General features: G+C 35.2%; 1 protein-coding gene across 4 annotated transcripts in view; it reads left to right on the top strand.

Annotated features, from left to right (window-relative positions):
* Positions 1 to 23,734, top strand: part of AGTPBP1 (ATP/GTP binding protein 1) — a 176,594-nt gene that overhangs the window by 107,468 nt on the left and 45,392 nt on the right. For all 4 annotated transcript variants that reach the window (XM_032634995.1, XM_032634993.1, XM_032634994.1 and 1 more), the window contains 3 exons: positions 2,213 to 2,296; positions 3,422 to 3,508; positions 3,594 to 3,742. In XM_032634995.1, the coding sequence (XP_032490886.1) occupies positions 2,213 to 2,296; positions 3,422 to 3,508; positions 3,594 to 3,742 (320 nt within the window). The remainder of the gene's footprint in view (positions 1 to 2,212; positions 2,297 to 3,421; positions 3,509 to 3,593; positions 3,743 to 23,734) is intronic.

Raw genomic sequence — 23,734 nt, 5'->3', positions numbered from 1 at the left:
ATTATTAAATAAAATAAGGTGCTTGTGGAAGGAAAGTAATAAAAGTAGTTAACTGGATAAATGAACAGTGTGGGTTGTGTTGAAAGTGAGAGTCTTCATTTTATACTTTTATGTAATATTTGATTTTTGTACCAGGTCAATATATTACCTGTTGAGAAATTTAAAATTAAAAACGTAGGTGAAGGAATTGTGGCAAAAGCAAAATAAGGAAAGCAAAACCTTGGATTTCTTTATATCACGTTTAGAATGGTTCATGTACTTCTGGGATGGAGATAATAGAAGTATTAGTAGGAGCAACACTAGCAGAAAACTTTTATATCGGGTGGTTTTTACGGGCCAGACACAGAAATAAGTAAAAAGCACTTTGTATGCAGTGTGTATATGCTTATAAATCATGCCATTTAATGGTATAACAGCTCTATGAGGAAATTGCTATTATTTCTCCTGTTTTATGGAAGACTATGCTGAAACTTAGGATTCTTGAGGAACTTATCCAAGGTAACACTGCTAGCAAATGACAGAGCCAAGAGTCAGCCTGGTCTACGTCATGAGCCTGTCCTGTTAGGCATTCATACATAGTGATCATATATATGTGGTTATACCATACTCATGAAGAATATCTTCTACGGGTCCTCAGAGAATACTTATGTAATGAACAACATATCCCATAATATCCTGATGGTTGAGTAAATATAGCAATGAGGTGTACTAAATTGTTTCTCATAATGTTGTTCTGTATTGGTTGAAACCTAACAAAAGTACAATTTTGGTGTTGGCCACATATCATGTGAACTTTTGAGTATTTACTAGACTGAATGGGCTGCAAATGTTTCAGACTGCCTTACACAAATTATTTTCTTCTGAGCCAAGCCTTTGATGATGAATGTCAATAAGTTTGAGGTTATAGTCCCCAAGGGTACCTAGAAAATATTTATTGTTTTGTTTTGACTAGAGAGCCATATATTTTAATAGGCAGCTGAGGTAAAGTAACAAAGGATTGATATCTTTTATGAAAGCTGTGCTGCTTAACAGAAATGTATGAATAAAAGGCTAATTGTCCTCTTTATTAATGAGGTCTGAGGGCAGGGCAAGGTTTCCCTCAGGTATTAGTTTTAGGTCTAATCTAAATTTAATATAAATGGGGAGTTATATCTCCTAAAATGCAGTGTCAGAGGTTGAAAACCAGTGGCCGGTAGGCCATATTCAACTTGCTCGTGATTTTAGCTTCACTTGCAGAGGTTTTTGTTTTTTAACTGAATGCCAACATTTAACATTTGAGAGATCCCACATAAAGATCCAAGTTTCTGCTGTTTCTCGGAAAATTGGTATGACATCCTTAACCTCTTTTTCCTACCTGGCAACATTCAGTTGTTGTTAGACAGAGCCTGCGTTCCCCAGTTTTCCACAGGTCTCCTCAGGTACATCACCTGCTGGCCCTGTAGGTGTCGAGCTTTTTTACCTTGTTTTACATTACAGAACATTGCTGTAGAACTGAGCTATTATTATCAGCCTTTTAATACCATTTTCCTTAAGTAAAGCCCCAAACTTTTGTATGTATTAAGTGTTTGCACATTTGTGGTAGATATCAACCTTAAGATTTAATAAATTATTTTGACAAATGGATGTATTTAGTCATTCACCATACTTGAACACTTGTATTTTTTGGTATGGTATGTACCTAAGTGCCATCTCTTTCATTGTTGGGGATCTGGTTGATATAAATTTTGGATTTGTTATTATTATAATTAATAGCTTTTTAAAAGTTTGTTTCTTTAGAAAGAATTTGACTTTTGAAAGTTACAACGTTGACTCTAAATCAAGGATTTATATCACAATCCTTTGATACTGGGTTTATTTCTTGATATACTGCTTTGTGAATAATGAGTTATTTTTTGTAAAATAAAAATTAATAAATTATGCTTAACTGCGTAACTGCTAGATTAAGAATTTCTATGTAGAAAAACATAATAGACATTCAGGATTTTTTTTTCAAAAACTATTGGACTTGTAGCTAGTTATTTTCTGTAACTCAGACTTTTAAAATACTGTTTTTTGTCTTGTTATAAATTGATTTTTTTTTGGTACACAAAATATGTAGAGGAGTGATCATTTTTATTTTAAGAAATATTTTTATCATTTTATACTTTTTAATCCAAAACTTACTTGGGAGATAATAATGAATTTTGGTCAAACTTCTTTTTTATGATTTCAGGACAAAAATTGCCCAAGATATTGAGAGGCTAATACATCAGAGTGATATAATAGATCGAGTGGTATATGACTTAGATAACCCAAAGTAAGTATGCTTTTTGTTTGTTTGTTTTACTTTTATTGGTTTTATTCCTACTGTAAAATTTCAGTGTTCTTTTAAAAGACAAAAAAATATAGTTAACTTCCACCTAGTTAACCCTCACTACGTTTTGATCTTCTAGCAGAGATGTAATGGTAATGTAAATCATGTTTATTTACTTAAATTGAATATATTGCAAGCTTTTATTTGATCTTAGGTGGGCTTTTAATGGGTTTAATAAGGGAAAGGTCACAAACTGATGCTTTGTTTTTAAAAACTGAAATTACCTCCACTTAAGAGAGTGGAGATACCACATGAATGCTGCAATTTTGTCCTGTAATACTGAGCCTTCATTTCCTTAGGACAACAAATTACCATCCCCTTTAGAAGGAACATATGCTTCCTACCTCTCCACAGTCCCCACTTCTCTCTTTTGTCTCTTACTGCTTACAGTCTGCTTCAGTCCTTTAAGTTACTTGCCTGACCTTTGAAGCCATTTGTTTGTGATTCTTGATGTTTTAACATCACTTCCAATTTAGGATTATCACTGGTACCATTGTATTTTATGGTTTAAATATAAGTAAATAAGTGAAAATGAAAAATGATGAAGGTGACTACTATTTATCAAATAAGAAATTTAATCAGCCTGCACGTGGGTTTTCCCTCTCCCTCAACATTCTAATATTTTGGGGAAGTTTCATATTTCAGTAGTCTCATTTGGAAGAAATAAAACATTTTAAAAAGATTTTTGTTAGAGAGTTAGGGTAAAGTTATGTCAGAGCTAATGACTGAGTTTGAAATAATATTCTCAAAAATGAAAAACAAATCTATCTTATTCATAACTTCTTAGTTATTTCTAAAATTTTTGTGATTAACACTGACTATAAATGTGGGAACAAATCTCTACTCGTAATTATAATTTTTTTGTCTATAAATATTAGCCAAAGTTTGTATTTTGCTTGTGTTGGTTTTGTTCTTTGGTTTAAAAATAATGAGGAGGGTGAGGCAGCAATAATGGTGTATTTTTTTTTTTAATAATGGTGTATTTTTAATCTGTAGTGTAGTTTTATTTTTTGCTCAGTTGTTTAAATGCAATGTATTTTATTATTCTTACTTTAAAATTTCATTTAGTTATACCACTCCAGAAGAAGGAGATATTTTGAAGTTTAACTCCAAATTTGAATCTGGGAATCTGCGCAAAGTAATTCAAATTAGAAAGTAAGTCATTAAAATTTTTCCCATGTTGTATGTGCACAGATTATTTTCCTAATTTTCATCAAATTTGTTTATTTTCTGTTTTCAGAAATGAATATGACCTTATTCTGAACTCAGATATAAATAGTAATCATTATCATCAGTGGTTTTACTTTGAAGTCAGTGGAATGCGACCAAGCATTGCTTATAGGTTCAACATCATTAACTGTGAAAAGTCCAACAGTCAATTTAATTATGGTAAGACAGAAAGTTTTCTTTCCCAATTTAGAGGGCATGCAGGCATTGTAACTGTAGGATAGAAGTTTTTAAAAAATTACTAATGTTTTTTAAAAGTTTCAGTGTTCTTTTGTTTTTTCTAGTTTTCAAAATTCAGATATTTATGCAAGATTTGACAAACTAAGCTTTGCTTTGTTGGTGAAAAGAGTTACCCTTATGAAAGCAAGCCCTTTAAAATGTAATAAGTGGGGCTCCCCTGGTGGCGCAGTGGTTGAGAGTCTGCCTGCTGATGCAGGGGACACGGGTTTGTGCCCCAGTCTGGGAAGATCCCACATGCCACGGAGTGGCTGGGCCTGTGAGCCATGGCCGCTGAGCCTGCGCGTCCGGAGCCTGTGCTCTGCAACAGGAGTGGCCACAGCAGTGAGAGGTCCGCGTACCGCAAAAAACAAAACAAAACAAAACAAAACGAACAAACAAATGTAATAAGTGAGGTTGATTTCATCCAAATTGAATACAGCTATAAAGATTTATTATGTATGCTGCTTAAAATCAAGTTTTTAATAAAGTCTGTTCATCCAGAAGAGAATTACATAAAGCAGTCTCTTTTTAACTGTTTATTTTGAATAGATTCCTAAAAAGTTAAAGTATTATAGAAGTTGCAGAAAGGTTCCATGTTCTCTTCACCAGATTTCCTCTCATGGTTACATCTTACATAGCTGTACTGGAATACCAAAGCCAGTGTTTCAAATACCAGTGCTATAGGTAGATGGCATTTTTGCTAACTGTATTTATTTATTCACTTTTATAAAATAGTACTTACTACTTTAAGCTTCATTAAAATATTTTAATTTTTACACTTAAAAGCACACATTTTGGAGCGCTGCTTCTCTATTAAAAAAAAACTATACTTCTGTGTGATAATTTTTTCCTTTAGTGTCATTTTAAATTTAAAATGAATAAAATTCTGTAAAACTAAATCAAAACAGTGAGACAGATGGCTGCTTTAGTTTTTAAGTTTCTCCAGCCCTTTGGGTATTTTTGTATGTATATCATCCTTTCCAAACCCACTTTGTGGAGAATTTGGAAAACACAGTGTTGTTAAGAAAATTAAAACCATCAACAGTACATCATCCAGAGAAACTTATTTTATTTGTTTATTTTTTATAAATTTTATTTATTTATTTATGGCTGCGTTGGGTCTTGTTGCAGTGAGCAGGGGCTACTCTTCGTTGTGGTGCACGGACTTCTTATTGTGTGGGCTCTAGAGTGCAGGCTCAGTAGTTGTGACACACAGGCTTAGTTGCTCTGCGGCATGTGAGATCTTCCTGGATCAGGGCTGGAACCCATGTCCCCTGCGTTGGCAGGCGGATTCTTAACCACTGTGCCACCAGGGAAGCCCGAGAAACATATTTTAATGTTTGTTGTTTCTTTCCAGCTTTTAAAATAATGCAGTATGTGATTTTTCCATACATACAGTTATGTATTTATTTAAAAAAATAATGCTCACAACCTATGCAGTTTCATAGTGTGTATTTTAACTAACCATTATATTTATATTGTCAGTATTTTTCTGGTTATTAAATATCCATCTGAAGCAGAGTTTAATGGACATCCTATGGAAGTTCTGTAACTCATTTATCCAAACATTCTTTTGTTGGACTTGTTTTATTTTCCTTCCAGTTTTATTGAGATATAACCAACCCTACAGCACTGTATAACTTTAAAGTGTACAGCATTATGGTTTGACTTATATCATGAAATGATTACAATGTTTAGTGGACCTATTACAATTTAAGTTGTTTCTAATTATTTTCTATTTTAAATACTACTGAGATAAACATTGTACTAAATATTTGTGTGTATAATAATTTAGTTACACATTCACAGAAGTGGAATTTCTTTGTCTGCCAGCTGTAAATGTGTTTTTTTTTTTTTTTTTCTGATTAGGAACAGTGGATCTTATGGGATCCACTGTCCAAATTAGGGAATTTGGTAAAGGAAATACACTTTAGAGAAGAATCTCTAAGAAGGAAAGAGAAGGAAAAAACCCACTGTTTAGCATTTTGTTAGCCATCCTTAAACTTATTCACATTCACATAATTTTAAAATTAAATTTTACCCTTTTATAGATTTAGGATCACAACATGAAAACTCATTTGTAAACTATATTTTTAAACTACACAACATATTGTAAAAACATTTCCCTGTGCCATTACATATTTTCAGCAACATCATTACTAATGTTTGTGTAGTATTCTGTTGAGTAATGTACAATAATTATTTAAATGATAACAGATTGACGAGAATTTGTCTTCTTCAACATTTCAAAATTAGGAGTTGTGTTGCAATAGATATCCTTAATTATTTTTTTGTGTGTATGTTTCTGATTATTGCTTTGCCATAAATTCCTCCAAGTAGAATTTCTCAAAGGAAATGAACTTATGTTGGTGAAGACTAGGGAAAATGGGTCCTTACAGTGTTGGTGGGAGTGTTGAATTAGTTCAGCTTCTTTGAAGTGCATTTGATAGTATGATTTTAGTGTTTATATTTAACTTCATCCATGCAGGATTTATTTTGGTATATTCTGTGAATTGGGATCTAACATAATCCTATCGTTTGTAGTTAAGCAGCTTTAGCTGAACTAATTCTTTCTCAAAAGAGTTTTAAACTGTTGTTGATGAATTCATTGAGTTGTCAGACGTTGACATTTGTAACTCATTTGCAACTGTATTCCTGACCCACTAGTAAAAACAGGATTGGGAACATCACTCAGAAGACATTGTACATTGTTGCCCTATTATAATTGTTACAGAAAACGGTCAGTTTAGAAAAAAACAGATTAGAAACTGGTTTAAGGTATCACACTATTGCTTATTCATAATTTCTGACTTTCTGAGTTTGGGTGGAATTTTTCTGACCTGTTAGTCATACTGTGTATCCCTTTTGGTTTGAAACACCACAACTCTCGCAAGCTGTGGCCTTCACAATATACCAGCATTTGTTTGGGGGCTGTGTGTTGCTCTAGCACCACTTGATTTTAATTATTCTGACCTTTCAGTCTTGTGTAACATCATTGTTGTTCTAGAACCATTTTGTTTTTAAAATTATTTTGAATTTATAATATAGTTTAACATCCTGTAGTCTTTTTCAGAAACAGTTTAACAACTTTTTCTAACTTCATTTTTCCTGAAGAGTTTATTCTGAATATCATTCTGAGTAATTTTATCAAGTGCCCCAAATTTCCATTGCATTAAACTTATAATGTGGGAGAAATTGGATTTCTTATATTGTATTCGATCTTGCCACTTACGAACATGGTGTATTTGTTTACTCAAGTTTTTTATGTTCTCACCTAAATTTTTTAGTTTTCTTTTTGTAAGTTCCATATATTTCTTAAGTATACCTTCATTCTTAAGTATTTTATGTATTTCTTTTTTCTGTTGTGAAAGAGTACTTCTCCCTATTTTCAAGCTTGTTATTATTTATAATTAAGAAAGCTAAGGATTTTTATATGTTTACTTGAAAATCAGACTCCTTAGTTTCTTATTAGTTCTCATAGTTTCTCAGTTGATATTTTGAATTTTCTTGGTAGGTCCCTAGAATTTCTCCTTATCCCTAGTTGTATCATATATGTTTCATTGCTTGGCTGGAACTTTGAGATTGTTTAAACTAAAAGGAGACTTTGGGCATCCTTGTTTGATTTTGAATTTAATGTGAGTGCTGTTTGTGTGTGTGTGTGTGTGTGTATTTTTTTTTTTGTGGAGGTGCCCTGTGGCATGCGGGATCTTAGTTCCCCGACCAGGGATCGCACCTGCACCTCCTGCATTGGGAGCGTGAAGTCTTAACCTGCTGGACCTCCAGGGAAATCCTGCTAGTATTTATGTTATGTATGTCAGCTTGTTTTGGGATACATATTCTTTCTTATACTAAAGAATTGCTATTTTTACCGAATTTTTAAAATTAGAAATGTTTTATTTCACTTTTTGCATTTATCAGTGTGACCATATAATGCTGTGAGCTGTTAATGTGCTGTGTTGTAATTATTTAATAATGTTTCTAATAGTAAACCATCCTTGGGTTTCAGAAATTAGTCTGTTTTGCCCTGTGAGTTAATCTTTAATACAAATACTTTGCATTTGTTAGTATTTTGTTTAAAGGTTTTTACATCATTGGTCATAAGTTAGACAAGACAATTTCCTGACTGGAGGACTATCTTTTTATAGTTTTGGAAGCAGGCTAATGCTAGCATTGAACACTTAAATTAACAGCTTTTATTTCCCTACCCAGTGTTCTGGAGCAGTTTAAATAGCATTTATATGTTTTCATGAAACTTGGAAATAATGCACCTCTAAAGTAGTCTGATTCTGTGCCCCTTTTTGCGGGGGGAGAGGGAGCATCTGGATAACTTCTTCAGTTTTATGTGACTCCATATAGTCTAGTTTTCTATTTTTTACTGAGGCGGTCTTGATGATTTATGTTTTCTTACACAGGTGACATTTAGATTTTCAGAATTCACTAGCAGAGAGTTGTATGCTATATCTGTAGTATGTGTACTTGCATGTCCCCTTGTTTGCTTTCCTTTTTGTGTGTGTGTGCGTAAAACGTAATTTGTTTTATTTTACTATTTTAAAAACCTGTGTCTTCGTTTTATTCATTATTTCCTTTAAAAGTTTTTTTTTAATTTATTAATTTCTCCCTTGTCCTCCCTGCAGGTTGATATTTTTTCTCTTTCTAACTTCTAGTTTATTTGCTTAAATTTATTTACGTTTATTTTTGTCTGATGATCAAGCATTTAGGGTTTTTTTTTAATTGAGGTATAGTTGATTTACAATATTAATTTTAGGTGTACAGCATAGTGATTCAAAATTTTTATAAATTATAATCCATTTATAGTTATTAAAAATATTGGCTCTGTTCCCTGTATTTTACAATATCCTTGATGCTCAATTGTTTTATACATAGTACTTTGTACCTCTTAATCCCCTCCCCTATCTTGCCCCTCCCACCCCCCCTCTCCCCACTGTAACCTAGTTTGTTTGTTCACAATATCTGTGATTCTGTTTCTTTTTATGTTCACTAGTTTGTTTTATTTTTTATATTCCACATATACATGATAAAATACAGTATTTGTCTTTCTCTGTCTGGCTTATTTCACTGAGCATAATACCCTCCTAGTCCACCCATGTTGTTGTAAATGGCAAATTTTATTCTTTTTTATGGCTGAGTAGTATTCCATTTGTGTGTGTGTGTGTGTGTGTGTGTGTGTGTGTGTGTGTGTGTGTGTGTACGTACACCACATCTTCTTTATCCATTCATCTGTTCATGGGCAGTTAGGTTGCTTCCATATCTTGGCTATTGTAAATAATATGAACATTGGGCTGCATGCTTATTTCGGAGCTCCCGGTCTGTTCCATTGATCTGTGTATCCATGTTTGTGCCAGTACCACACTGTTTTGATTACTGAAGCTTTGTAGTGTAGTGTGAAGTCAGGGAGCATGGTACCTCCAGCTTGTTCTTCTCTTTCAAGATTGTTTTGGCTATTCAGGGTCTTTTATGTTTCCATACAAATTTTAAATTTATTTATCCTGGTTCTGTGAACAATGCCATTGGTATTTTGATAAGGATTGCATTAAATCTGTAGATTGCCTTGGGTAGTATGGTTATTTTAACAATACTGATTCTTCCAATCCATGAACATGATGTGTCTCTCCATCTGTGTCTTCTTCAGTTTCATCAACAAAACAAACAAAAAACCTTTTGTTTTTTGAGTACAGGTCTTTTACCTCCTTAGGTAGGTTTATTCCTAGGTATTTTATTCTTTTTTGATGCATTGGTACATGGAATTGTTTCCTTAATTTCTCTTTCTGATAGTTCGTTGTTAGTGTATAGAAATGCAACAGACTTCTATATATTAATTTTGAATCCTGCAACTTTACTGAATTCATTGAAGAGTGCTAGTGGTTTTTTGGTGGCGTCTTTAGGATTTTCTATATAATGTCATGTCATTTGCAAACAATGACAGTTTTACTTTCTGTTTTCCAATTTGGATTCCTTTTATTACTCTTTGTTATCTGAAAGCTGTGGCTAGGACTTCTAATACTATATTGAATAAAAGTGAGGAGAGTGGGCATCCTTGTCTTGTTTCTGATCTTAGAGGAAATGCTTTCAGCTTTTCATCATTGAGTATGATGTTAGCGGTGGGCTAATAATATATGGCCTTTATTATGTTGAGGTATGTTCCCTCTGTACCCACTTCCTGTAGAGATTTTATCATAAGTGGATGTTGAAATTTGTCAAAAGCTTTTTCTGCATCTTTTGAGATGATCATATTGTTTTTATTCTTCAATTTGTCAGTGTGGTGTGTCACATTGATTGATTTGTGGATATTGAACCATCCTTGCATCCCTGCAATAAATCCCATTTGATAATGGTATATGGTCTCCTTTTAACATATTGTTGTTTTGTTTGCTAATGTTTTGTTGAGGATTATTGAGTCTATGTTCATCAGTGATATTAGCTTGTAATTTTCTTTTTTTGTGATCTCTTTGTCTGATTTTGGTGTCAGGGTGATGCTAGCCTCATAGAATGATTTCAGAAGTATTCCTTAGCAACTTTTTAGAATAGTTTGAGAAGGATAGGTGTTAGCTCTTCTCTAAATGTTTGGTGGAATTCATCTGTGAAGCTATCTGGTCCAGGACTTCTGTTTTTTGGGAGTTTTTAAATTACTGATTCATTTACATTATGGGTAATTGCTCTGTTTATGTTTTCTATTCCTTCTTGGTCCAATCTTGGGGGATTGTACATTTCTAGGAATTTGTCCATTTCTTTTAGTTTGTACATTTTACTGGCATATCTCTTATGATTCTTTTTATTTCTGTGGTGTTGCTTATAAATTCTCCCTTTTTATTTCTGATTTTTATTGATTTGGGCCCTCTTTTTTTCTCTATGAGTCTGGCCAAAAGTTTATCAATTTTGTTTATTTTTTCAAAGAACCAGCTTTTAGTTTCACTGATATTTTCTGTTGTATTTTTTAGTCTCTATTTTATTAATTCTTGATCTTTATGATTTTTTTCCTTCTACTAATTTTGGGTTTTGTTTGTTCTTTTTCCTTTAGGTGTAAGGTTAGGTGTTTTTTTTTTTTGATTTAAAGTTAGGTTGTTTATTTGAGATTTTTCTTGTTTCCTTAGGTAAGCTGTATTGCTTTAAAATTCCCTCTTAGAACTGCTTTTGTTGCATTGTATAGATTTTGGATTTATTGTGTTTTTGTTTTCATTTGTCTCCAAGTTTTTTTTTTCTTCAGTGATCCATTGGTTGTTTAGGAACATATTGTTTAGCCTCCATGTGTTTGTGCTTTTGGTAGGTTTTTTTTTTTTTTTGTAGTCTCATGGCATTGTGGTCAAAAAAGATGCTTGATATTATTTTAATTTTCTTAAATTTACTGAGGCCTGTTTTGTGGCCTAGCATGTGATCTATCCTGTAGAACGTTCCATATGCACTTGAAAAGAGTGTGTTATCTGCTGCTTTTGGACAGAGTGTTCTATGTATATATCTATTAAGTCCATCTGCTCTAATGTGTCATTTAAGGGCAGTGTTACCTTATTGATTTTCTGTCTGGATGATCTGTCCATTGATGTAAGTGGGTGTTAATGTCCACTACTAACATTGTGTTATAGTTGATTTCTCCCTTTATGTCTGTTAATATTTGCTCTTTGTGTTTAGGTGCTCCCATGTTGGGTGCATATATATTTGTAATTGTTATATTTTCTTCTTGGATTGATCCCCTGATCATTATATGATATCCTTCTTTGTCTCTCGTCACAGTCTTTGTTTTAAAATCTATTTTGTCTCATACAGGTATTGCTACCCTGGCTTTCTTTTGATTTCCATTTGTGTGGAATACCTTTTTCCATCCCCTCACTTTCAATCTGTTTGTGTCTTTGGATATGAAGTGATTCTCTTGTAGACAGCATATATTACAGGTCTTGTTTTTGCATCCATTCAGCTGCTCTCTGTCTTTTGATTAGAGCATTTATTCTATTTATATTTAAAGTAATTATTGATACTTATGTACTTACTGCCACTGTGTTAATTGTTTTGGAGTTGTTTTTGTAGGTCTTTTTTGTTTCTTTTTTTTTTGTTCTCTTCCCCTATGATTTGATGACTATCTCTAGTGTTATGTTTGGATTCCTTTTTCTTTTGTGTCTGTATCTATTATAGATTTTTGTTTTGTTGTTACCATGAGGTTTATATGTAGCAATCTATATTTATATACATGATTATTTTAGGTTGTTGATCTCTTAATTTCAAATGCATTGTAACAACCATGTATTTGTACTCTTCTCTCCTCACAATTACCATTTTCGATACCATATATATTTTACATCTGTTTGTTTTGTGTATTCCTTAACTGCTTATTGTGGGTATAGCTTATTTTACTGCTTTTGTCTTTTAACCTTCCTACTAGCTTTGTACATGTTGTTTTACTACCTTTACTGTATGTTTGCCTTTACTGATGAGCTTTTTCCTTTCATAATTTTCATGTTCCTAGTTGTAGCCTTTTCTTTTTCACTTAGAGAAGTCCTTTTAACATTTCTTTAAAGCTGGTTTGTTGGTGCTGAACTCTTTTAGCTTTTGCTTGTCTGCAAAACATTTGATTTCTCCATCAAATCAGAATGAGAGCCTTGCCAGGTAGAATATTCTTGATTGTAGGTTTTTCCCTTTCATCATTTTAAATATATCATGCCACTCCCTTCTGGCCTGCAGAGTTTCTGCTGAAAAGTCAGCTGATAGTCTTATGGGAGTTCCCTTTTATGTAACTTAGTGCTTTTTCCTTGCTCCTTTTAATATTCTCTCCTTTTAAAATGTTTTTGCCATTTTAATAACATTGTGTCTTGGTGTGGTCCTCTTTTGGTTGATCCTGTTTGGGACTCTCTGTGCTTTCTGCACTGGGATGTCTGTATTCTTTCGCAGGCTAGGGAAATTTTCAGCTGTTATTTCTTCAGATGTGTTATTTGCTCCTTTGTCTCTTCCTTTTGGGACCCCTATAATGTGAATCCTAGTATGCTCGATGTTGCCCCAGAGGTCTCTAACTGTCCTTATTTCTTTTTATTCTTTTTTCTGTTCAGCGTCAGTGATTTCCACTATTCTTGTCTTCCAGGTTGCTGATCCTTTTCCTGTGTATCATTTAGTCTTCTATTGATTCCTTATAGTGTAAATTTTGTTTCATTTATTGTGCTCTTCATCTCAGTTTGGTTGTTCTTTATATTTTCCAACTCGTTGTTAAAAACTTATAATTTTCTGCCCTGTGCATCTTTACTTCTCCTGAGTTCTTTCATCACCCTTATGGTCATTACCTTGAACTCTTTCTTGGGTAGATTGCCTATATTTACTTCACTTTGTTCTTCTCTTGGGGTTTTATCTTATTCCTTCATTTGAAACGTGTTCCTCTGTCAACTTATTTTGCCTAAGTTGCTGTTTTTGTTTTTATGTATCTGGTATGTTGATTGTGTTTCCTCACCTTAGAAAAGTACCTTTTAGTAGGAGATGTTCTATGTGCCCCAGCTGTGTACTTCTCTCTGGTCACTAGAACTGTGTGCTCTAGTGGTGCCTCCTATATGGGCTTTTTGGGTCCTTCTATTGTGGTGGGCTGACCACTGTGGGTGGACTGGTAGGTGTGGCTGGCCCCTGGTCTGGTTGGTTGCCATGCCCTGCCTTGTGTGGAGGCTGCCAGCCACTGATTGGTAGGGCTGGGTTGTGAGGTGGCTGGCTGTGGAACCCCAGGGAGCCTTAGGGCTAGTGCTGGCTCACTGGTGGACAGAGTTGGGGTCCAGGAGATCCTGGGGCCAGTGCTCACTTACTGGTGGCTGAAGCCAAGTCTTGGAGCTGGTTTTGGCCTTACTGTCAAGCCAAGCTGGGTCCTGGGGTCTGGCTAGAGGGCCCAGGGGTCCCAGAACTGGTGTCAGACCACTGGAGGGTGAGGCTGGTTTCTGATACAGCTGGCTGCAGAGTTTGGGGTGTCCTGAAACTTGTCTTGGCTTGCTGGTACTAGGGCCCAACTGTCCCAGGTCTGGTGCTGGCCTGCTAGTGGTTGGGCTAGGTCCTGTCCTGGCAGGCTTCAGGGCTGAGGATGTCCTGGGGCTGGTGAGTGCCCACTGGTGGGTGAGACTGGTCTTGAGGCTAGAGCAGGCTTGTTTTTGGCCAGGGGCTGGGCCCAGTGGGTCCTGGGGCTGGTGCCTGTCCAGTGGTATGTGAGGCTGCTCCTGAGGCCAGTGGCAGCTTCCTGCTGGTAGGTGGAGTTGGGTCTTGGAATCTCTGCTTGTAGGGCCCTGGGGGTCCTAGATCTAGTGCCTGCACACTGGTGTGTGGGGCCAGGTCCTGGGCCCTCTGGTGGGCACAGCCGTGTTCAGGGGTTCTTAAGGCAGCCTGCCTGTTGGTGGGTGGGGGTATGTCTTGGCCCAGTTAGTTGCTTGGCCTCAGGTGTCACAGAACTGATGACTACAGGCTGTTGAGTCCTGGGGTCCTGGGGCTAATAAGCTAGAGGGAGGATTCCACAGTGATACTTGCCAGTACCAGTGTCTGATAGAACGAGCACCCAAAGATGGCAGCCCCCAGTGTCTGTGTCCTTAGGGTGAGCTCCAGTTGCCTCTTTCCTCTCTGGGAGACTTCTCAAGATCAGCAGTTAGGTCTGACCCAGGCTCCTTTCAAATTACTTCTTTTTCCCTGGGCCCTGGAACGTGTGAGATTTTGTGTGTGTCCTTTAGGAGTAGAGTCTGTTTCCCACAGCCCTCCAGCCCTCCTGAATTTAAGCCCTGCTAACCTTCAAAGCCAAACATTCTTAAGCCTTGTTTCCTGGCACAGGACTCCTGGGCTAGGGAGCCTCATGTGGGGCTTAGACCCCTTGCTCCCTGGGGAGAACCTCTGCAATTGTATTCTCCTGTTTGTGGATTGCCCACTGAGGGGCATGTGTCTTGACTATACCATGACTCTCCCCCTCCTACCCGTCTCGTTGTGGTTCTTCTTTATATCTTTAGTTGTAGAAGATCTTTTCTGGTAGGTTCTAGTCTTTTTCATAGGTGGTTCTGCAGATAGTTGTGATTTTGGTGTGGCCCTGAGAGGAGGTGAGCTCAGGGTCCTTCTACTCTGCCATGTTGGGAAGTCTCCTGCAAGGGTTTAGGTTTTGGATTTGTTCTCGATTACAACTTAATTTTGTATCCCCTCCCCTCCAGATTTTGATGCTAAGACCTCCTTGTAATTTTCTAGATGGCTTCTAATTGTGTTTGGTTTTGGTATCCCTTTTGGCTCAAGAATTATTTAGAAAAGGGTTTGTTATATTTTTAGTTGGTTAAATTATTTTGGCTATAATTTTTCTCATTGCATTCAAATTTTAATCAGTTTTGTTCATAGATGTGAAATTTATGATTTGAAATAATTTTTATGGCTTAATATCTGATCAGTTTTAGTGTTCACAGGTTCTTGGAAAATATGTATTCTTTGTTGGCAACATAATTTAACATACATTGTTAAGTTTATTGTTATAAATTTGTTTATTCAGTTTTCTGTATCCTTTTTATTTTTTATCTTGTCTACTTGCCCAAGGCTTAAGAAAACCCAACAGTCTTTCACTTCTATTATGTTTCTGTCAATACCTCATTTAAAATGAGGTATTTAAAATATATACATATTTTTTTCAATTTTAACGCTGTATCATTTGGCACATAGACATTTATAACTTTTCCTGTTCCTTTTGTGTATACCCATTAACAGCATAAAGTAGTCACATTCATTCCATTCAGTATCTTTTGCCCAGAATTGTTTTTTTTTTTGCGGTACGCGGGGCTCTCACTGTTGTGGCCTCTCCCGTTGCGGAGCACAGGCTCCGGACGCGCAGGCTCAGCGGCCATGGCTCACGGGTCCAGCCGCTCCGCGGCATGTGGGATCTTCCCAGACTAGGGCAAAAAACCCATGTCCCCTGCATCGGCAGGTGGACTCTCAACCACTGTGCCACGAGGGAAGCCCCAGAATTGTATTTTTATATTATATTGATTTGAATTTGTTTGATACATCTTTGCTGATTGTTTTTGTAAATAGAGGTTGCATTTTGTTCGACCCTTGCCTTTTAAAATGTGATTTTAACCTATTTAAAATTATTTTTATAATTGATACTTTTTTAATGTTTTCTATTTTTGCTGTCCTTTATTTTCTTTATGTGTTATTCTTTAAGGGCCTACAAGGTGTAGTACAACGCTTCTTTTAGCTATGGGGAACCAAAATATGTATATATAAAAATAGATTGTGAGGCATATTCTGTACTGGATTTCTTTCAGTCCTGCTCCATCTGTCTTAAGTTTAGCAGAGATTCCTCCCAGATTCTGACAAGAAGTTGTCTGTTGTGAGCCTTTTATTTTCCTATACTTGTAAGTATTTAACTAGGAGGTTGGTAGAAGCTGTAGAAAGAGTTGTTAGGTAGATGTAATTTTCAAATGAACTCTACTATTAGATTTGTTAGGGTAATGCAACATACAGCAAATCTTGGTTTGTCTGAACATCAATAGAGTTAGAAGAAAGGAGAGACCAATATTTTAGTAAATTAGAATTCAACATTTTAAGAAATGATAACCAACTATGTGGTTAATGTTAATTGTCGTGAGATTCATATTGAATTCACTTCAGGGATGTAATGATGATGAAGATATTTGCAGTGGAAGCCCCTTCAGCGGAAGAATCTGTTTAATTGCCATGCATGATTGAAGTCAGGAAATAATATTAATTAGGAAATTGTAAAAAAAACAAAATTTTCCCCATTGGGACATGCTGCTTGGGAAGTATTTAAATGTCGGTTCTTCTAGCAGATGTGCCCAATAGAGGTCTTGTTCTTTGTCAGTGTCCCTCAAAAAAGAGCAGAATTATAGTTTCTTTTGTTTCACCAGTTGCCCTTTTCTTGGAGAATTTTTAGGTGATTCTATTAAATATTAGTTTTCTTAGTTTCTCACAATGAATGATCTTACTTGTAAATTTGTATATGAGAATTTATATCACTATATACTACTGATATATCTGTTGTAATCCGTCACTCCCTCCCCCTTCTTGGACCCCCTCTTACCTGAAAGGGGTTTGCTCAAATTACCACTAGATGGCAGTCTTGCGTTTAGTAACTTAGAGCTTTAGGTCACAAGCTCCCTCTTTCTCCCCCTGCCCTTCCTCCCCATATCTTCCAGATATATGAAGATTTTTAACCACTCTCTTATATAAATTGAACATATGTGGAACCAGGCAACAAAATAGCATTTTGGAGTCAATTCTGTAGCATTCCCACCTTGCTCACATTAGTTAATTCTATACTTGGAAGTTGAGCTATTTCTTGACTAAAGAAATCTTCCCTGACTCCCCAGACTGGCTTAGTCCCCTTGATAAATGTTGCTTGTAATTTTTTTCCTTTTAGGGCGCTCTTCACAGTTTTATGTTGTTTTTGTATGGGGCTGATTAATACCTTTCCTCTCTATGTGCCCCTCCCCGCAAATTGTTTGTATATTCCACAAGATCAGGGACAGTATCTGTTGCTGACCACTGTTATTTATAGTAAGGCATTTAGTAGATGTTCAGTAAATAGTTATTAAGTAAATGAGGCAATGGATGAATGAACTATGAAGATCCTATTAGGAACATAAAATGCCACGCACAAAATATATGTCAAGAAGACGGTAGTTCAGTTTATGATCATCGTTTTCTAAATATGTTTTTGAAATAATTTCAGACTTACAGAAAAGTTATACCCTTTATCTACATGTTGGGCTTCGAAAGTGATGCCCCATCACCCTAGAACACTATCAGTGTATTTTGTGCAAACATGGCATTTTTCTATGTAACTATGGGATAGCTATCAACATCAGGAAATTATCATTGATATATGAATCCCATCTAATCCTTAGAGCACCCCCCCCCATTTAAGTTTCACCTATTTTCTCATTAATGACCTTAATAGCACAAGGATTCAGATGAAACCACATGTTGTAAATTAGTTGTCAAGTCTCTTTAGACTATTTTAGTCAGGAACAGTTTTGCAGTCTTTAATGTTCGTGACCTTGACACTTCTGAAAATTATAGCACTTATTTTGTAGAATGGTTCTCAGTTTGGAGTTGTCTCATGTTCCTCATGATTTGATTTAGGTGAGGCATCTTCGGGAGGAACATCACAGAAGTGCCATTGTGTTTTGGTGACCCAAGATTTTGTTTTATTACTGATAGTAATAATTTATTCACTTGATTAAGTTGGTGTCTGCCAGACTTTTCCATTGTAGAGTTACCTTTTTTCTCTTTGTAGTTAGTAAGTATTTTGCATGTTAATATCAGTGTAGAATTGGATACTGTTTTACTCAGTGGGTTGTAATTTGTTGCTATCATTATTTGATGTTTAAATTGCCCAGGATTTGGCCATTGGGATCTCTTCATGCTGCATTGTGTGTTCTTTTGACGTGTCCCTGTCATTCTTTATAGGTGTCCTTGCTTTTTGGCACAGGATGCTCAGGGCTCATCTTGCCTTTCAACAGTCATTTCTTCAAAGAGCCCTGGTTTGGAGAATGGTATTTTAAAAATAAGATCTGTATGCATAGTGTGTACATTGTTATTGGACCTGTCCATGGACAGAGCTAGAGAATATGTATTTGTATATACAAGCGTTTATATAGAAATTTTCATTGGTAGTAAGTTATACGTATGTGTATGTTTATTTTTGTGTGTGCATGTTATACACAAACACACACATAAGCACACACACAGTATCTCCATGAAGTTACACTGATACCTTCACTTGCACAGGATTTATTCTAGTTTTCTTTCCATATTTACAACTTCCTTCTCCAACATGGAGAATTTTGGCTTCTACTATTCTTAATGTATTTATTTATTTGATCAGTTCCAGTGTACATAACAGTCTGTCCTTTGCACTTTCGGGCAGATGCCCTCCTCACCCCTTTCAAGATCTGACACCCAAGTCAACCTGTCTCCCTTGCCTCTGCATGGGTATCCTCCCTTTTTGTTTTGTTTTTCATTTTGATTTTAATTTTTAGTTTTATTACATGGTGATCAGAGAGTTTTGTTTGTAATATTTCTCTTTTATGGAACTGACATTTCCTTTTGACCTAATATATAGTCAATTTTTGTGAATATTCCACATGCTCTTAGAAGAAGGTATATTCTCTACTATCAGGATACAGTGTTCAACATATCTATATAAGATTTGCCTTATTATGTTATTTAGATCTATATAAATATTCTTAATTTTTGTTTAATCAGTCTGACTTGTACTGAGAGTGGAGTGTTAGCATCTGCTATCAGTAGTATGTTTCTAATACTTCTCCTGTATTTCCTCTAGTTTTTGCCTTATATAAGAGGTTGGTCTTATCTGGTGCATAGATATTACATCTTGCTATATTTTCACTGTGAATTGTGACTTCATAAAATCCCTTCTTCGTGTCACTTAGTATTTTTTAGCCTGCAATCTACTTTGAGCTCATGATTTCAATCCCTCCTTTATTGTTTCCACTTCTGTGGTATATCTTTGCCCATTTATCTACATAAAGGCAACTTGAAGTCTGTTATATTCTGTCTTCCAGTAATGCTGAAGGCCTGGGCATGTGTAGTTTTTATTTGTGCTACTTGTTGAATTTATTTATTTGTTCTTGGTGAGGATGTGTGGAGTGATTCTGATTAAAGTGGCTACCATTACCCTCCAGGCCAAGAATCTCATCTTCCTGTTTTTAGTATGGCTCTGCTATGATACCAGCCATATTAGAAGCATGTGTTTTTTTCTCTGTACAGTTACTGATAACATATATGCAGCTTGTGATAGGTACCTTCAGGTTATTCAAGCTCCCCCTCATCTTTTAAAACGATGGTGTTAGTTTCAACTTGAAAATTTTGAGTCTGTGATTCACAATACATTTGATGATTAGGGCCTAAAACACCTTGTCTTTCATTGTATCTGCACTTGTTACTGAGCATGTACTCAGCACAACTTAAGCCTTTACAGAGATATTATTAGAGGCTATTGCCATTGGATGTTGGTTTCACTCCGGCAGTTTAATATTTTGATTGTCTGTATTCAAGTGACAAGCTTGACCGTTCTTCATGTATTTATTTTATACACGTAAAAGTTTATCCTTTGGCTAATGATTAAATCAGTTACTCAAATATGGCCTTTCTGTATCAGGTTGAGTAGACTGTGATGTATTCAATCTGAGTTACCTCATTTGATTTATTCTTACTGGGGCAACCTATTTTGTTAAGATGGTTTTCATTATAGTCAGAATTTCCAAATATAGCTCCCTTCACTGTGACCAGAATTAACCATCATTTTAAAAGTAATAAGAGAATACATTGTCTTTTATAAAATTAGAACACTTCAGATAAATCTTTTATGCCCTTTGACTTCAGCCTGAACCTTGTTCCACCTCACTATAATTAACCATTATTATGAGTTTTGTGTGCCTGGTAGAGGTTGAAGTTTCGGATTGAAATGCCTCACTGACTCCTAGGAAGAAATAAGGAAGACAGGAATCTTTTATATGTACCAGTGAAATGCCTGAGTTTCAGATATAAAGAGAAAATCTTAACGTACTTCCACTTTAAAAGAACTGGTTACAGTACTTAAATAATATTGATAATAACAGCAGCTAATGTTTATTGAAAATTTATCATGTTCCAGGCCTTCTTTAAGTGCTAACACATGTGATACTCTTAATCCACACAACAAACCAACCTAGCATGGTTGTTATCCACAGAAGAGAAAAAGGGGGCATGAGTGGTTTAGTAATCTGACCAGGATCATGCGTGTGGCATGTGGTAAAGTGGGAATTCAAACCCAGGTAGTCTGGTTACAGACTGCATGCTCTTGATCACTATGTTGTTCTGCGTGTGAAAAAATTAGGTTAGTATTGGACTCTCATCTGTGGTGCTAGAAGCTAGAGGAGCGCCAAATGTCTTTTGCAAAATCTGTCATTTGTTTGTCACGGCCAACAAACTGCATGTTTGTGTATATGTAGAATTCAGAAAACCTGCTACCCTGAACCCTCTCTGAGAAAAATAGATGAGGAAAAAGATCTCAAGATGGAAGACTTGAAATTTATAAAATGTGTTAAGTGAAAATGTTCTAAAAGGGGTGATATGGGAGAAGTGAAAGCTAATGTGTCTTGATGGGATTGCTTAGTTATTTAATATGATAATAGTATACTAGAGAAATATCAGTTAATCATAACTATTAGGATGGGAAATAGAATTGAGAAACACAAAAGAAAGCTTTCAAATGATAGAAGAAGAAAAGGAAATGTGGAAAAATGTAACCAAGCAAGTGAAATAAGTTGTAAAGAAGGAAAAAAAAATTAATGAATAGTAGAAAGAAAGTAAGATGGAAGGAATGAAATGAAATGTTTGTCTGTCATTACTGACTATGAATGAGCCAAAATGTCCTCAAAAATCAGATATCAAAAATTATACAATTTGTAGGGTCAGAGAATATGTGTGTGTGTGTTTATTAATTAAATGATAAAGTTGAAAGAAACGATTGGGCAGAGATAAACTAGGTAAATGCAAATAAAGGAAAAGTGGTAATATTAATGTCAGACAAAGAATAATTCAGGGTTAAAAGCGCTGACTGGATATTGTGTATTTACAAGTTGCAGTCCTTGAAGATGCTATAATAATTGCAAATCTCCCCCCCATTGAGATATAATTGACATATAGCATTGTATTAGTTTCAGGTGTGCAACATAATGATTCAATGTTTGTATATATTGTGAAGTGATCACTACAGTAAGTCTAGTTAACATCCATCACTACACTTTATTTTCCTTGTGATGAGAATTCTTAAGATCTATTCTCTGAGCCACTTACAAATACACACTGTAGTATTATGAACTATAGTTACCATGCTGTACATTATATCACCATGACTTAGTTGTTTTATAACCTTTTGACCACTTTACCAACCCCTTTTGAAGTTCATACCTTTTGACCACTTTACCAACCCCTCCAGCCCCTGCCTCTGGCAGCCACCATTCTGTTCTCTGTATCTATGAGTTTGGGTTTTTGTTTTTTTTAAGATTCCACACATATGCAAGATCATACAGTATTTGTCTTTCTCTGTCCTACTTATTAGCATAATGCCCTCAAGGTCTGTCCATGTTGTTGCAAATAGCAAGGATTCCTTTTTTATGGCTAAATAATATTCCACTATGTACACACACATATACACACACACTCATACATACATTATATACATACCACATCTTCTTTATCCATTCACTTATCAGTGGATATTTAAGTTGCTTCCATGTGTTGGCTATTGTAAATAATGGTGCAATGAGCATGTGGGGAGCGGTGCATATCTTTTTGAATTAGTTTTTTAGGATAAATACCCAGGAGTAGAACTGCTGGATCAAACAGTAGTTCTATTTTTAATTTTTTGAGGAACCTTCATACTGTTTTCCATAGTGACTCCACCAATTTACATTCCCAGCAACGGTGCACAAGGGTTCTCTTTTCTCTACAGTCTCACCAATGCTTATTATTTTCTGTCTTTTTGATAATAGCCATTCTAGCAGGTATGAGGTGATATCTCATGGTGGTTTTGATTTGCATTTTCCTGATGATTAGTGATGTTGAGTACCTTTTCATGTACATGTTGTCCATCTGTATATCTTCTTTGGAAAATGTCTGTTCAGATCCTCTGTCCACTTTTCAATTAGATTGTGTGTTTTTTTGCTATTGAGTTGTATGAGTTTTTCATATACTTTGGATATTAACCCTTTATCAGATATATGATTTGCAAATATTTTCTCCCATTTGTTAGGTTGCTGTTTCATTTTGTTGATGGTTTCATTTGCTATACAGAACACTAACCTCTTATACAATACAACAGCCATAACCACATGGCACCCACATAGGTAGACCAAAAGCTCCGAGAATTACAACCTGATTAGAAGACAGTTACTGTGAGAATTTAAAATTCAGTTCTTTAGTGGCACTAGGCTTATTTCCTGTGCTTAATAGCCACGCATGCCTAGCGGCTGCCACATTGGACAGTGCAGATATTGAACATTTCCATTCTGGCAGAAAGTTTAGTTGGATGGCTCTGATCTAGAAAGTATAGCAAAGGAGAACACTTTATAGACTTATGGGACATAGCTAAACTGGTATTTGGAGGAAAATTGAATGCCTTTAATAACTGCATTATTTAAAATAAAAAAAGACTGAAAATAAGTTATTGCTCAAGTACTCAGTTTTTAAGTACTCAAAAAATAAGTACTCAAGATATTAGAAAAACAAAAAAATAAAACCAAAAGGATAGAGAAGAGAATTTTTTAAAATGCCGAAAATAATGAGATAGAGATAGACAAAACATAGAAGTACTGGAGTTGATTGAAAAAAGTAAAGATTCTGACCAGACTATAACTGTTGAAAAGGAAATAAAAAATGTATCTATTAGTCACCACATCAGGATGATATTCCAGCTAAATTATATTTACTTCTAAAAAAATAGATTTTACTTTTATTCTAATAAGTGATGGGCAGCGTTTTGATATGTTTTTCTGAAGCTAGTATAATATTATACCAATGCTTGGTAAAGGTAATTTTTTTTTAAAGACCAATTTTTAAATACAGAAATTCTAAATGAGTTTTAGCTAATTTAATCATACAGCAGTAAAAGAACAGCATTTTCTTGGAATGCAAGGATAGTTCACAATAGGAAATCTATCTATTTATTGCATCAAGAGGCCAAAGGAGAAAAGCCATGTGATTCTGTTACTGGATGCTGAAAAGGCATTTAATGAAATGATTAAAAACACTTAAATGTAATAAGAATTATGGGAGAAACTGCTCCAGTTATAGGAATAATCATAGCACCTACCACAGAGGGTTGTTCTGAGGATTTAATGACTTAACGTATGTAAAAATGCTTAGAGCAGTCTTTGGCACATAGAAATTATTCAGTGTTAGCTCTTTCTATTATTTAAATAAGAT

The sequence above is a fragment of the Phocoena sinus genome, chromosome 6 (genome assembly GCF_008692025.1).
Source record: "Phocoena sinus isolate mPhoSin1 chromosome 6, mPhoSin1.pri, whole genome shotgun sequence".
Classification (NCBI taxonomy): Eukaryota; Metazoa; Chordata; class Mammalia; order Artiodactyla; family Phocoenidae; genus Phocoena; species Phocoena sinus.
Note: the sequence above shows the minus strand (reverse complement) of the source record. Positions and strands in the feature narration are given on the sequence as shown.